The sequence below is a fragment of the Phascolarctos cinereus genome, unplaced genomic scaffold (assembly GCF_003287225.1).
Source record: "Phascolarctos cinereus isolate Bilbo 61053 unplaced genomic scaffold, phaCin_HiC Scaffold_4;HRSCAF=312, whole genome shotgun sequence".
NCBI lineage: Eukaryota > Metazoa > Chordata > Mammalia > Diprotodontia > Phascolarctidae > Phascolarctos > Phascolarctos cinereus.
Window position 1 is genome coordinate 693,720,900 of NW_027555847.1, and position 16,110 is coordinate 693,737,009.

General features: G+C 41.2%; 1 protein-coding gene across 1 annotated transcript in view; it reads right to left on the reverse strand.

The window, feature by feature from the left end:
* Window positions 1–16,110, reverse strand: part of AACS (acetoacetyl-CoA synthetase) — a 100,925-nt gene that overhangs the window by 7,011 nt on the left and 77,804 nt on the right. The window contains exons 13-16 of the mRNA XM_021004340.2: window positions 10,129–10,242; window positions 7,414–7,539; window positions 3,159–3,228; window positions 260–318 (exon numbers count right to left, since the gene is read on the reverse strand). Of these exons, the coding sequence (XP_020859999.1) occupies window positions 260–318; window positions 3,159–3,228; window positions 7,414–7,539; window positions 10,129–10,242 (369 nt within the window). The remainder of the gene's footprint in view (window positions 1–259; window positions 319–3,158; window positions 3,229–7,413; window positions 7,540–10,128; window positions 10,243–16,110) is intronic.

Genomic DNA, 16,110 nt, shown 5'->3' on the forward strand with positions numbered 1-16,110 from the left:
CAATCACTTCTCCTTCCCTTGCAGATGACACTGATTATCCTTTTAATGTATTATAAACCTAAAACCAGATCATTCTTAAAAGCACTTTGGAAAGCAGAAAATGGGAAGAAGCCTCAAACATGGTGGCAAATGAATAAGTGACTTGCTTAGGAATAAAAACAAGGAACTTGGAATTTCTGAGTTCTGGACCACAAACACTCCCCCACAATATTTCTCTTTGCTAGTAGAGGCCAACTGGTAAGTGAAACAGAATTCATACCAATATTATAAATTTCAGAGCTGCCAAAACGGACTCCATTAGGGTTGAGTGTGCCATCACTGAAAATAAAAACAAAGACATTAACCCAGAGCTGCTCCTCAGAAAGGTGGCAGGGAATGAGCTGCTTCTCATAAGCATCATCAGCCATGACATTTATAACCATATACAGAGTTAAAAGTCACACTCAGAAAATTTGAGGTCAAATACCAAGACTTTCAAACGAGATCTTAGTTAACAACTTTCCCCCTTCATGCAATAATTATTCAATGTCTCCACTGGAGAGTTGGGAGAGAACTAGCTTTGAATTCTGCCTCCAACACTGATTAGCCATGTGACCCTGGCAAGTGACTTAACTTGTCTGGGCCTCAGTTATTTCATCTCTAAAATGGAGTTAATAATATCTGTTAACATCTACACCACCCAGGGATGTTGTGAGGATCAAATAACATAAAGTATGTAAAACACTTTAAAAACATTAACATGCTATATAACTGGGCCATTAATGATACTCTTAATCAATCTACTCAGGATTTCTCATTCTAATAGCTCCCTTCCCCCATAAGGAACAAGAGGCTGGCTTGAACTGGTATCCACACTCCCCTGTGTGTCCTTAGCAAAACACCAGCAAGAATATTGGTGTGGCAAGCTTTATGATGCAAGCTGGAAGAAATAAAAATTCAATTCAACAAACAATCATTACTAAAATGACCTCCCTGCCCTCAAGGAGTTCACATTCTACCAGGAGGACAGAACACAAAAATAGATACAAGTTACAGACAAAGTAATTTCAGGACAAGAAGAGCATTCACCACTGAGGAAGGAAAGCAGGAAGATGAGAAAGTCTCTTGTAGGAGATAGCATTGATTTGAACCCTGAGCGAAGCCAGAGATTCTAGAAGGAGAAGGGGGAGAGAGACTACGTTCCAGGCAGAGGAGTCATACTGAGCAAAGACAGAGGCAGGAGATGAGGAGTAAGAGGTAGACCAGTTTGACCAGAACAGAGAGTAGGGAATGGGCAGTTAGGTGGGGGGAAAAAAATGAGGTAAAGTGAACTGAAGCCAGACAGTGAAAGGCCTTAAGTGCTGAACAGAAAAGTTTCTGTTTTATTCTCTAAGCAACAGGGAGCTCTAAGCTTTCTAATAAGGGGAATGACATGGTATGACTTGTGCTTTAGGTAGAATTTCTCGGCAGCTGTGTGAAGGACGGATTGGAGGGGAGAGGATGGAAGTAAAGAAACCAATTAACAGGCTTCTGCAACAGTCTATATAAAAGGCAATGAGGATCCAAACTAGAATAGTAATAGTAGTAGTAGTAGTAATAATAATAACAGTAATGAAAATAATAACTAGCATATAGCATAGGTTTACAAAGCACTTTACAAATATTAATTAATCTAATCCTCACAAGAATTCTGGGAAATTGGGGCTGTTTGTTATGAGGCCGCCCATTTTATAGATGATGAAATTAAGACAGAGATTAAGTGACTTGCCCAGGGTCACACAGCTAGTGACTGTCTGGTGCTGAATTTAACACAGGTCATCCTGACTAAAAGGTAAGTAAGATATAGCTCCTGCCTTTGAGGGGACTATAGAGCAAAGGAAAGAACATGAATACATAAAAAGATCAAGAACAAAACTAGGGGATTGATGTTAAGGGTCAGGTCAATGGCACAGACAAGTTCAAGGAAGGGAGCATTTTCTGAAGGCCAGTAGCTTCCCAGAAGGGGCAAAACCTAAACTAGGCAAGACCCAGTTAAGAAGGAGACACTTGAAGAGCAATGTAGGCAGACAGAACTGGTAAACAAAGGTAAAGAGGCAGGAATACATGTGGTCTTTGCAGGGATCAACAAAGTGAACTAGAGAGGGGTGCAGTGGAACATAGGGCTGAAATCTGGCTGCACCCAGATGGGTCAGGGAGTAAATAAGAAGAATTGACATTTACATGGGATGTCCAAAAAGTCTTAGTGCAGTTATAACCTTTCATAACTTCAGATATCTAAATGCTACAAACTTAAATTTTAAAGTCTAATTATTTAATTTTTAATTACTTATTTAAAAAACACTTATTTAGTTTTATACATTTCAAATAACAGATTTTTAATTTTAGTTTTAACAAGACTGAGCAGCCTGTCACCATGCAGCGCATGTATGGCAGCTCCTGGATGACACTTCCTCAGTCTGGAGGTCCACCTTTGTCATCTGATCTATTTCTGTCAGACTGTTTTTTGGTGGGGTCACGTCAACACCATCACGTATGTGCCAAAATCGTATCCTCTGGATAACCTCTAAGCTAGGATCACAAATGTAATCCTTTCGTCACTGAGTAGGAGCTAAGGAAAGTTTTTACACACTTATTCAGAAACAGACTTGAACAATGTACATTTTTTCATAATGTTATGAATTTTCATAACAAACATCAATATGTAAAAAAATGTCAATAATTAACCTTTAAAGTATTATTTTTCTAAGCTTGTAACATTTATAATTCTGAAGTTATTAAAACTTTAAACTGTACCAAGTCTTTTGGGACACACCTTTAAGGTCTACAAAGTGTTTTCATCATCTCATTCACAGGCTCAGAAAAGCTAAGAGACTTGCTCAGAGTCACATAGCAACTAAGTGTCGGTGGCAGGAGTCCACAGCTATAGCCACTGTACTAGGCTATGCTCTAAAGGCTGGGGATCTGAGAGGTGATAAAGTCCCATGGAGTACCCAGACTCCCCCTAACATAGGCATTAAGGATGATACTGAGGAAGTATTTAGGAGTATTTAGGACTACCTGTCCTTCTTGCCCCACCTGCCCATACCCTTCACAACAGCCTCATTACCCCTCGATCACACACCACCCCTTGGCTTTCCTCTGCCCCCTCCCCATTAAAATAAACCTGGATAGCACCTTACCTCCTACCAAGCATGATGATCCCTCCAGTTTTAGGATTTATTTTACAGTAATCACCATGGGCCCAAATACCTTCACAGAGACAAAAGGCAGAAAAAAGGTCAGTTTTCTAGTGGAAAAGTTCTCCAGACAAAATAGTCTGTGTACACTTCTAAGGCTGGCATTACAATGATAATACACCACCATTTATATACGAGATGCTCTTGACCCACCAATCACCCTAAAACGTGAGCTGAGATGTTTCCCCACTAACCCGTCAGAATACTTCCCATGGTTACCATGCTGACCAGTGCTACATACGTGTAGGATGGCTGGCTGGGTTAGGCTGGTAATGGGCATTAGGTCATGATTAAGAAAAAAAAAAAGGAGTGTAGACAAAGACCCATGAAGATGCCCTCACTAGCATTGCATTCTATCCCACTGAGGGAACCTGACTGCTGTCAAAATCTAGGGGGGGAAAAGAAAGTTCCTGTTTCTAATCACATCTCTCATTACATTTCTCCTACTCTCAGGTGCTCCACCATCCTCTCCACCCCCAACTCCCCCAAAAGAGCCTAAAGAAAGTCCAGTGCCTGATAGGAAACTACCACAGGAGAAAAGTCAATCCCTGCGCAGAGCCTTGGGTTATCCATACTAACAGAAGCCAGACTGGGGCACAAATAATCCAAAAACTGGAATGTCTTACATGTACATTGCTGCAGCAAAACTGCAAGAAAATCAAAACCCAAAAGGTCTCAGGGAGTCATGACAGCCTCAGCAAATCAAACCAAACCTAGTAATTGAGCCATTTCAGACTTACTCTAAAGGCAGCATGACACAGTAGAAAGAAGACTGACTCCAATTCCATTCCACCACTCACCCCATGTATGACCCGACTTTCCTAGAGCTGGTTCCAAGATCTATAAAATGAAAAGCCTGGACTGGAGAGCCTCTAAGGTCCCCTTCGTCCGGCTCCCATGCTACGATTTTAGGTAGAATGCTGGCCAAAGAAAATCCTCTCCCAACTAATGTGTTTTCCTCTTGTGGAGAAAATGCTACTGAATCTGGATGCTCAGTGAGCCCCCAGAGAACAAGGACCTCAGGATTTAGAGGACAGCAGAAAAATCAATCCCAACGATGACGACAATGATGACGTCCCAAAGTAGAGAACTTCAATATTTGCAAACTGCTATCCATACTTGGTCTCATTTGATTCTTTCAACCACCCTGAGAGGTGAAAAAGGTGCTGATGAGGGAACTGAGGCACAGGAGACTTGCCCAGGCCCCAAAGTCAGTAACTATCTTGAGGTAAGATTGGAATTGATGTCTTTCTCACTCCAAAGTCCAGGGCCCTATCCAGTATACCATGCTGCCCCACATATTTTTGTGCTCATTCAAAGTGGAAGCCTCAAGTACTTATAAGTGTATGACTCTGGGCAAGTCACTTAGCCCTGTTTGCCTCAGTTTCTTTGTCTGTAAAATGAACTGGAAAAGGAAATGGAAAACCACTTCGATATGACTAAAAAATGACTGAATGACAAAACCTTACATAACAGCAGGTCCCTAGAAAGAAATCTGCAATTTACTCTTCTCCTCTCACCCATGCTAAAAAAGTGAAACCTTCTTTATAGTCTATTTCTGTTTACTTTCACTGTAATTTTCGAGGAGAATGATTTCCCTAAGTTACGCCCTACCGCGTCAAGTCTAGCCCTTTGTTTTTAATCTGTCATTACAGGTTATGTTGAGTGAGAGGCCAGAGAGGCATGCTTACTATATCTGTTTCTAGGATTTGGAACAAGTCCATGTATGCCCAGACAGACAGCTATCCTGAGGCAGCTTTATCCATTTCTTTCATGAGTTAATGGAGGTTGATCATATACCTCCCCATCTAGCCTAGAGTGATTTTTTTTAAATTTGGCTAGGCAATGGGGTTGAGTGATTTGCCCAGGGTCACACAGCTAGTAAGTGTTATGTGTCTGAGGCTGGATTTGAACTCAGGTCCTCCTGACTCCAGGGCTGGTGCTCTATCCACTGTGCCACCTAGCTGCCCCTTAGCCTAGAGTCTTCATCTTTTTAGACTTGCACATACAGCAGAGCCCTCAGCCCCAGGGCCATTTTTTCCACTTCAGTTACTAGAATGTACTAAGCTCTCTTGCCCAATCTGCTTTCATGACTTCACCAGTCCAGCCAAAAGGCTGATGCTAAGACCCAGCAGGCACCTACAGACAGCTGATCATCCTCAGGTACCAGTCAAGTTCAATGCAATCTGCCATGTGCTTCCATTCTATCACATCCATGGCTCCCTTCACTCAGTAATGGAAAATAATGAGGGTTATTCATTTCAAAGTGTGCTAAATGACACATATAGTTTTTCTGACATAGACTAAAACCAGTGTGGTAAAACTGCTAGAATCTACTCTTTCTGAACCTGTGAAAATTCAACCTGAGCTGAAGTTTGCTTTTATATCATTTAAAAAGAGGCAGCTAGGTGGTGCTGTGAACAGAGTGGCAGACCAGAGCCGGGGAGATCTGAGCTCAAATTCAGCCTCAGGGCATAACTCTGGGCAAGTCACTTCACTCAGTTTGCCTCAGTTTCCTCCTCTGTAAAATGAGCTGGAGAAGGAAATGGCCAATCGCTCCAGTATCTTTGCCAAGAAAACCCCAGATGGGGTCACAAAGCGTTGGACACAACTGAACAACAAACATGTAAAAAGAAAGGGTTTGCCGTGGAAATAAGCATATAAATAAAATGGAGGTGGGTGAAGGGCAGAGGAGGATGTTTCATTTGTTTAGCTGTCTTTAAATGTTTTAAAGCATAGGGGCCTGCTGTTATGCAAGGTTTTGTCATTCAGTCATTTTTCAGTCATATCGAAGTGGTTTTCCATTTCCTTTTCCAGTTCATTTTACAGACAAAGAAACTGAGGCAAACTGGGCTAAGTGACTTGCCCAGAGTCATACACTTACAGGTACTTGAGGTCAAATCTGAACTCAGGTTTTCCTGATTCCAGGCCCAGTGCTCTATCCACTGGGCTCTATCCATAGCTATGACTATGGAAGAGGCTGCTGCTAATTATGTGAAATTCATCCATTCATCCCTGCTGGATCTTTCTTCAGAAACACTTTATTATCAGCATGTACCTGAAAGAAAGGAAACTACATTTCTTTAAAAGTATTCTAAAATTCAGAATCACAACTAATTTGGACGACTATTCCTCAAAATAGTTTCAAAACAATGAAGTCTGACTGCACATCAAAACTGATGGTGGGAACAAAGGTCTGTCTATCACTGCTCTTATCACCTGTCAAACTAATTCAATCAAAATATTCTTCTTCAGTAATGAGAAATGAGATGTAATTTGTTATTCCGTTCATTCAATTATTTACTTAGCACCTACTCTGGAACAAGTACCAAGGCACCATGCTAGGCACAAAAAGGCTTCTACAAATGAGCTGTTCACATTATCACATGTAGCATAGCAGACGGTTGAGAGGGTATGGGAAAATAAAAGCCAGAGCAAATCGTACCTCCCAAAGTCACTTGAAACTTTTCAATTCTCAAAATGTGGCTGCTATGACTCTAAGCTATCTTTCTGGAGAACAAACACTTAGTCTAAATAACTCCAGAACACACAGCTGCCTCAGTTACGAGTTAAACAGCAGTAGTAACTTGACATTGGTTATAAAATAAAATAAGAAAGATCTAGGAAGCTGAGCTTTAAATGAGATGTCCCTCCAGTTCAGCAAAAGGCACTACTCAAAAATTAAGAGAAGGGATGTCTTTGAGTCTGAGCAATGTGATGACTACAAATCGCCATCCTCTTCCCCACCCAAAGCATAGTTCTAACTTACATCTCTCTAATGGCTGGATAATGATTTAGTTGACAGATCTAAAAAGTAAGAACCAAATAACCTTTCCCATACTTCATTTCTCCCAAGATAAGTTCACATCATAATTGAGCAAGCTGGCCATCTGTTGAGGCCATACCTGCTCAACCACACTGGTTCTGGGGAAGAATAGGCTCTGGAGGAGTGGGAGATAGGGGGTGACATCAAGCTAAGCCCAGATTACAGTAACTCCCAAGGTTTCAGGCATAAGATGGCAAGAAATTTATCAAAAAATTCATCACCACCCCACTGGCAGAATGAGAAGTCCATCTGCTCACACAGGCAATACTAGCCTATTAGGGAAGGTAATAATGACAAGAAAATTTAATTGGGGCTCACAGAAGGGTCAACCAAGTCAGGAGCTTAGCCCTGTTTCTGGTCATCCAGACCTACCTGGAAACTTAGAGAAATAAGCCTTCCTATATTTGATACCATTCTTATCATTCCAGAAGTGTGTAGGTTGGCAGGGTATTGGTTTGGTGCAAACCAGTTCACCACTCTCACCCCAGACTGCCTTTCCTAGATTTGAAGAATGAAGAAAGAAAAAAAGAATTACATATGAAAACCCACAAAAATTAACATGTCCCCAAAACTCTTGTATTTCTATTTACTTAACAAATCAAAAGTCTCAAAGCCAGTCTACTAAGAGGGAGTAATTTTATTTCTCCAATCAGATTTTTGAGATCAACATGCTCTTGACCTCTAGATATAGTACTGAGACTGTTACCACACATTTATTGAGCCCTTACTAAGCACAAAAGGAAATAACACCACCACCTAACATTTAACTTCTCCAAGCACTTTCTGAGATGCCATGCTTATCAAATCTGCAAATGACATGCAGCCTAGGACAGCTAGCACATAGGATGATGGTATAGATCCTAAAAGATCTTGACAGGTTAGAACAATGGACCAACATGCCTAAGATGAAATTTTATAGAAATAAACATAAAGTTCTACACCTGAATTAATCCGGTCAGGCTTGGAGTTAGAAAGGTCTTTGGGGGTCAGTTAGCCAAAATCCCTCATTTTATGTAGGAGAAAATTAGGACCCAGAAGAAATTAAGTCAGAGAGGTCATGTCTCAGGGTATCCAATGTTTTCTCTACTATCCCAGGCTGCCTAGAGTCCCACTCCAAAAATCAGCTTCACAAATATAGCAGGACACACTGGGAATGTTGTTGGAAAATCATAGATGAGTGGGTGCCTTCAGGTTCTGGTGTCTTCCCCTTCAAGATATCTCCCCATTTACTTTATATGTATCTTGTATATACCTGGTTGTTTCTGTATGGTTTCCCCCACCAGAATGCAAGCTCCTTAAGGATAGAAAGAAATAGTTTTGCCTTTCTTTGCATCTCCAGTACTTTTCACAGTGCCTGGCACATAGTAAACACTTAATAATGCTTGATGACTAGGCTGGCCAAAAGCAGGTACTTGAATATCTAGCTATTTTCCCCTTGATGGCCTGTCAGACAGTCCTAAGTCTGCGTGTTGGTCTCACCATACTTACCTTGCAATCAATCACTGAACAAGGACTCAAACCAGGAGAATCAGAAATGGTTCCAAAAAGCAGAGTATGTATTAAACTCTGCTGAGGAAGGGACGTCAAGGGGAAAGAAATGCTCTGCAAGCTGGAAGAAGAGATCTACTCAATTTCAAAAGGATTTAGATTTTATTATCTTCATTTTACAGAGAAGAACAGAGGCACAGAACCAAAGATTACTGAGCACTTCTCTACAATTATTCTGACCTAGTCATTTAAAAGCAAACAAAGCCATCTGATATCAGATAAGGAAAGAGAAAGCCCTAATATCTGGAATATTAAGCCCATGTAGACACAGCACATTTTAGGATAGATACTGATAAGTTTAAACTTTCCAGAGAAAGGCAAGTCTTCTTAACTTGAAACTCTTTGGAGGAATGTTTGTCCAAATGAATAGTGATGATTCTGAATTTCGGAATACTTTTTTTAAAATGCAACTTTCTTTATGGGCCTTGAGTTCATGCTATGTGAAGAACAGCTGAAAAACCTAGGAATATCTAGCCTAGAGAAGAGAAGCCTGATGGCTTCAAGGAAGTCAAAAAGAAAAAAAAATAAGGTCCCACATGAGTAAGAATATTCATGCATCTCATCTTAGTACAGTTAAAAAATGGAAGCCAAATAATTCTCTATCTACTGGCAAATGGCTGAACAAACCATGGTACATCAAAGTAATGTAAAAGTGTCACAACCAAAGAAAGGAATAAATATAAAGAATTCAGAGAAACATGAGAACTGATGCAGAGCCAAGAAGGTAGAACCAAGATTACAAGATACATGATGACTACAACATAACAAATAAAATTCAGATTAAATGCAATCTTGAGTCTATTGATGTTCAGTGTGAGGGAGACACGCAGACTTCGTTGTTGTACTGGTCAGTTTTGCTTGACTGTTTTCCTTTTATTTTAAAGGTATTTATTATAAAGGTAGCACAAACATATATTGGAAAATGACTAGTGATGTAAAAATCACAAAGACATCAATTTAAAAATAAATTCAGAGAAGACCTGGAGGGGATCTGGTGGCTAGGCAGTTGGGTGGATGAGCCTGGAGTCAAGAAGACCAGATCTGGCCTCAGACACTTACTAGCTGTGTGACTCTGGGCAAGTCACTTAACCTTGTTTGCCTCAGTTTCTTCATGGGGATCATTACAGCATCTACCTCCCAGGTTTGCAAGTATCAAATGAGATAGTTGTAAAAGCACTTACCACCATACCTTAATAAATGCTTGTTCCCTTTCCCCTCCCCCATATCCAATGGGCTGCCACATGAAAGTGGAATTAAATTGTTCTGGTTGGCCCCCACGGGCAGAACTAGGAATGATGGGTAAAAGGTACAAAGGTTTGAGTGCAGGCTCAACGTAAGGAGAAACTTCCCAATGATTAGTTGATTATTTTGCCCCAAAAGGGGAGGTCTCAAAGCAAAATCTGGATGCCTACTTGTTAGGTATGAGGCGCAGAGGATTTTTAATCAAAGAAGAGTCAGACCAGACGACCTTTAAGGTACCTTTCTAACTCCAAAATTACGGGATTCTATTTCAAGAAAAATACACTGCCAATAAGTTACCTTCCTCACTCCATGCTTCCACTGCCATGCCCAGATTCCTGGCCTGAATTTCTCCTTTATAAACTGGAATTGAAACATTCTGACCCACAAAACAGGAAATTATGTCAGTGCCACCTGCAACGAAAAGGAAAGGGAAGATTCACAATTCAGAAAACTGAGGAAAACTGCTGATTTTGTTTTAACCAGCACATGGAGGCCAACGACCCAAAGGATGACAAATACTGAATATCCCTTTTCCCAATATAGGCCTAGATGCCGAGAATCACTGTGGCATTACATCTCCTTTTCAGAAATGTCAGGGGTGCTTGAAAGAGAGGAAACAGAATCATGTGGAGAGGGAGAGTCAGAAGACCAGACTGGTAGGAGGGAGAGAGCCAAGACTGAGGATTTCTGCCTTTGAGGCCACCTTCTTATCCACTACTCCATCGTGGCTCGCTGTGGCCAGAGGACATTAGTTAAAGTCCACTCCTCTGCCTCTAGCTTGGTGAATGGCTTCCAATCTGATGGGGCTTCCAGGGAATAACCATCCAAAGCCCCTCCCTAAAACTGAAGGGGTGTGTGTGTGTGTGTGTGTGTGTGTGTGTGTGAGAGAGAGAGAGTGTGTGTGTGTGTGTGTGTGTGTGTGTGTGTGTGTGTGTGTGTGTGTGTGTGTGTGTATTAGCTCAGTAGAAGGTATGATGCTCTGAATTTCTGAGGGTCTCCCTCTATCACCTACCTGACAGGAATAAAGGAAGTGATCTCTGCCCTGAGGGGCATTCCTCTCAGAGAATTTCTGGTGCTGGACATCCCTTCATAGCTCTAGAAAGCATGAGTGGCAGAACACAGGAACAGCATCTCATTAATTGATGCTGCTGGAGTCAGGATCCAGGCATGGGATCTAGAGGAAAGTGGGGTCTCACAGAAGAACTCATCCCCAAGTAAATTATGTATGGATGTTAGGATGACTTGACCAGCCAAGCCACTAAACATGGCTCAACACTAACAGTGTGTTGCCTGCACTTTAAACTGAGATGAAATTCAAAAAATAATTAACTGCTACAGAGCTATGTGGAGAAGGAGATAGTAAAGAAAATGAGGCTTTCCTGGAAATCTTTTCCAAACTAACACTACCTCTTTTGAAGGCCAAAAAAATCCCATTTAAACGAGTTTGTAAAAATTCCATTTCCTTTAACTCCCCATCATATCTGTAAGAAATTATCTTGCCCTGACATTACACTAGGTGAGAATCATTCCATTTTCCCCCAGCTACTAACAGAAATGCTAATTTCATTAAAGTATCTTTTATTGCTACGTTTTTTAAATGTCAGTCTATCCTAAGGCTAAAGTGCATAAGGTATTTTTGTTGCAAAATAAAGAAAAAGCCATAATAGCAATGAAAACTGTACTACACAGATAAAAAGCATAGATTCAGAATGCTATAGCTGAAAGAGACTTTAGAGTTCAACTCTCCAATCCATTCTACAAAGGAAGAAACTGAGCTCCAGAGAGTTTGCTCAAGTGACTTGTCCTAGAAGTCACTCAGCTGATTAATGGTAAAGCCAAGACTGAAAAACAGATCTACTCATTATTCTCAGTCTGGTGCTCAGTATGCCTTTATCTTGGTCATGGCTGGGTCAACCAAGACTCGTGTGAAATTGCTCCTCACACTTTACCCACTAGCTAACCAAGGTAAGCACCTTAAGGAAGTGAAACCTAACAGACCCCTGCCCTACCTAGACTTTTGCAACAGTGTCTTGACTGACCTCCTTGTCACCTCTCTGCCCGCACCAATCCATCTTCCACACAACTACCAAAGGTTACTTTCCTCAAACACAGCTTTGACATATCACTCCCCTGGTTGAGAAACTCTAACGACTCCATATGACTCCTAGACTCAAAAATAAGCTCATGTATTGACCCTTTAAATCCCTTTACTACTTATCCCCACTAGTTACACAGCACATCTCTTTATACATGCTAGAGTCCAGCCAAATGGACCTTCTTGCTGTTCTTCACATACTACATTTGTCCCCCATCTCCATACTTCTGCTCACACTGTCCCCTGGGCCAGGAATGTGCTCCCTTCCTCACATCTTGACTCTTAAAATTGCTAGTTTCTTTCAAAGCCCAGTCTAAGTGCTAACTCCTCCCTAAGGCCTCTCTTGTTACTCTCAGTAGCTAGTGCCTCCTCCCCCAATATAGCTGGTACAAATACTATAGGTATTTGAAAACTGCATGAAGACTTTTGGGACATTCTGTATGGGTAAATGTTGTCTTCCCTAAATCAGCTCCTTGAAGTACTATTTTTGTCTTTGCATTCCAAGAACCCAACATAGCACCTGGTATTTAGGAGCTTAATATGGGTTTATTGATTGATGGGAAAACTCCTCATTAGGTGTACTGTGGGAAGAGAGGCAGGCTAATTTGCCACTGGTGGAGACGTGAAGGTAATTATTCTAGAAAATCATTTGGGGTTACATAAGAGACTGACTAACTTCTTCATACTATTTGATCCAGGGATCCCACTGCTGGGACTATATCTCAAGGAGGTTATTAAAATCAAGAAAAAAAAAATTAGCAAAAACATTCCTGGCAATATTCTCTCTGATAACAAAAAGCTAGAGACAAAGTATACAACCAACAATTAGAAAATGGCTGTACAAATTATGGCATATAAATGTGATGGAATACTACTGCATCATATGCAGAACTCAAATAAATCCATGATCTCAGGGATTTGGGTGTTCCTTCCAACAATGCAGATTGCAACCTCTCCACATCTACCCACTCTGTGCCATTCTTGCCCATCTCCTCCCAAAAGTTCACCAAAGGGCATCCACCCAATATGCAGAAGTCTTCCCTTCTTCCTCCTAATCAACTGTCATCCCTCATTTTTTCCATTTCTCTTCCTACCATACAATTACTCAGCCCGTGTTCTCTTCCTCTCCTCTAATTCCCTGGTAGTTTCTTTTCTTCCTATTCTTCGGCGCTCCTCTGTGGTCACCTGCTGCAGCCTGCTTATGCTCACCAGGCACCTCTCCACTCCTATCTGCATGATACTCATTTTTAGTTCCTGGAAGCAGTGGTGTTCCACATCTCACTGCCATATATCAACACTAGTAAAATGTTAGCATGGAAAAGATGGGCCTTTGTAAAAGAACCTTGTGTCAAGGGGCAGCTAAGTGGTGCAGTGAATAGAGCACTGGCCCTGAAGTCAGGAGGACCTGAGTTCAAATCCGACCTCAGACATAAAACACTCACTAGCTGTGTGACTCTGGGCAAGTCACTTAAACCCAACTGCCTCACACAAAAAAAACAAAAACAAAACAAACAAACAAAAAAGAACTTTGTGTCTTCCTAAAAGCAAATCAATCAACAAACACTGATTATGTGTCTACTCTGTGCCAAGCACTGTGCTTAAGAGCTAAGGACACAAAGAATGAAATCGTCTCTATTCTCAGGGAGCTTCACTCTAACAACCCAGCCTAGTCTCTTCCTCCCCCCCCTCCCCGTTCAACTCCAAGCCCTAAATGTTGTCCATCTCTACTGTCTGTAAGGTTTTCGTACTGTTGGACAAGTTCCATAAGGTGGGCATTCAAAAGCAGACTGAGGGCAGCCAGGCAGCACAGCAGACAGAGCACTGGCCTCGGAGTCAGGAGGACTTGAGTTCAGATCCAGCCTCAAATACTTGACACCTCCTGGCTGTGTGACCCTGGGCAAGTCACTTAACCCTGACTGCCTCACAAGGAAAAAAAAAAGCAGACTGAGCCATGGACAATAGACCTTCTTCTATTACTTCCTCTTTCCTGTGTGTAGACAAGCTGAAACACTTCGAGTGAGCTCAGATCTCTTCCAGGAGGCTCTGCTGTTTTGGGGCCCGATGAAATCGATACAAAGTCGCCTGCAGAACTAGAGACCTTACCATCCACAGTGAACCCTCTTCCACCTGTACTCGGCTCTGCCGCTCAACGACAACGCGGCAAATACCCTTAATGAGCATACCTTTCCCTGTTTTACTCATTATTATCAGAAGGTCAATGAACAGTTATTTCTATTGTTATATCTTCCAAGGAAGCTTGAATTACCTTTATGCAAGAATAAGAGACACCTGGCTATAAAAGATTGTTGTGTAAGATGTTCTTAGTCGAATGCTTTCAGTAATCAATAAACAATGAGATATTAAGCTACCTAAAACTTTTAAAAGCGTTGTGAAATGCTGAAGGTGTAGTCTAGTGCTGAATATTGTTTCTGAAAGTTTGCTTGTTCCCTACTAACATCCACACCAGAAAGGCCCTCAATTCGTGCACAGAGAGATCTCACAAAACGTTTGTAATAAATGGCAGAATGGGCATTCCAGGTTTGCAGTTACTGATATCCTCACGGTCACCTTCTTTGGCTATTAACAAAGTCTGAGACTCTTTAGTATCTGCCCTTTTAGATACCCTTCCACATTCACAATCGTGCTGCCTGCTGCCCAGATCTCCTCTGCATTTACTCAGCTCAGTCTAGTGACTCTTCCCATCTTTATACTTGCGTCATTCCTGTGTTCTCTCTAAGCAAATCTTGGAAAGTGGTTTGTTCAAATGGATGCTGTATGTCACTTGTATTTCTCTTCTGCCTGTATCTCTCCTTCCACTTTCAGCCTCAAATGCCCTCAGGCTAACTTTCCCTAGTTGGGTGTCTTGCCACATTGTCCTTTAACTGCTTTTATCTTCCATACTTCTGTCTGTCTCATAAGATGATACTACTTATCCTTCTTAAGATTTTACAAACAAGTTTAGTATTGCTAGTGCCTTCCACTCTAAGTCTATCTTTCAATCACTGAACCTGGTATATCCCTATATAATAACATGTTGGTGCCCCCATTATGATACAAGCTCCCTAAGTGCGAGGACCACATTTGCCTTCCTTTGCATCCCCAACGCTGATTAGCACAGTAACTGGTACCTAGGAAGTGCTCAAAAAATGTTTATTGACTGACTGACGGGTACTGTCTTTGGCAGCCATCTCTCTCCATTTGGAAAATAAGTGAAATGTTTGTTTATTAAGGCACTTTGGGGACTTTTTTTGGTCTCCTTGTAGTAATTAATTTATGTTAGCTAAACTTCTGAAAGAAATTTATTATAGTCAGCGTTAATGTCATTTATGTTGTCCATTTTTCATTTTGTAAATTTTCAATTACTTGTTTAAATACTTCAGGGATAAATCATTTCAACTGTATATCTTCTTCTCATTATTATTCTTTCTTCTTGCCTTTTTTAAAAAAATGAACCGTGACCTTGACTCTGATGAGTCAATGGTCTGAATGGACCGGGACAGCTGATTCAGGGGTAATTCCCCCATCAATAACAAGCACCATGACCATCACCTACCAAGAAAATGTGGGGTTGTTTTTTTTTTTAAGAAAATGTTCATGAGGGGCAGCGAGGTAGCACAGTGGATAGAACACCAGCCCTAGAGTCAGGAGGACCCGAGTTCAAATCCTGCCTCAGACCCATGATGCTCACTAGCTGTGTAACCCTGGACAAGTCACTTAACCTCGACTGCCTCACCAAAAAAAAAAAAAAAAAAGAAAATGTTCATGATCCGGAGGCACGAGGCCTCTGTGTGATACAGAAGCGTTCAACTTCTTTCATTTGTTCCTTCTTCCTGAACCAGGCTTATCCATGCATTTTTCCCCACCCTCGCCTTTTTCTACCTCTGTACTGAAATCAACAAGGATCAGAACACATGCTGATTTGATATGGAAGGGCTTAAGTTTTTTTAAATAATATTTTATTTTTCCCCCGTTACATGTAAAGACAATTTTTAACATTCATAATCAAGTTATTTTATTTTTATTTTTATTTTTTTGCTTTTTGGTAAGGCAATCGGGGTTAAGCGACTTGCCCAGGGTCACACAGCTAGTGAGTGTCAAGTGTCTGAGGCTGCATTTGAACTCAGGTCCTCCTGACTCCAAGACCAGAGCTCTATCTGCTGCACCACCTAGTTGCCCCCATAATC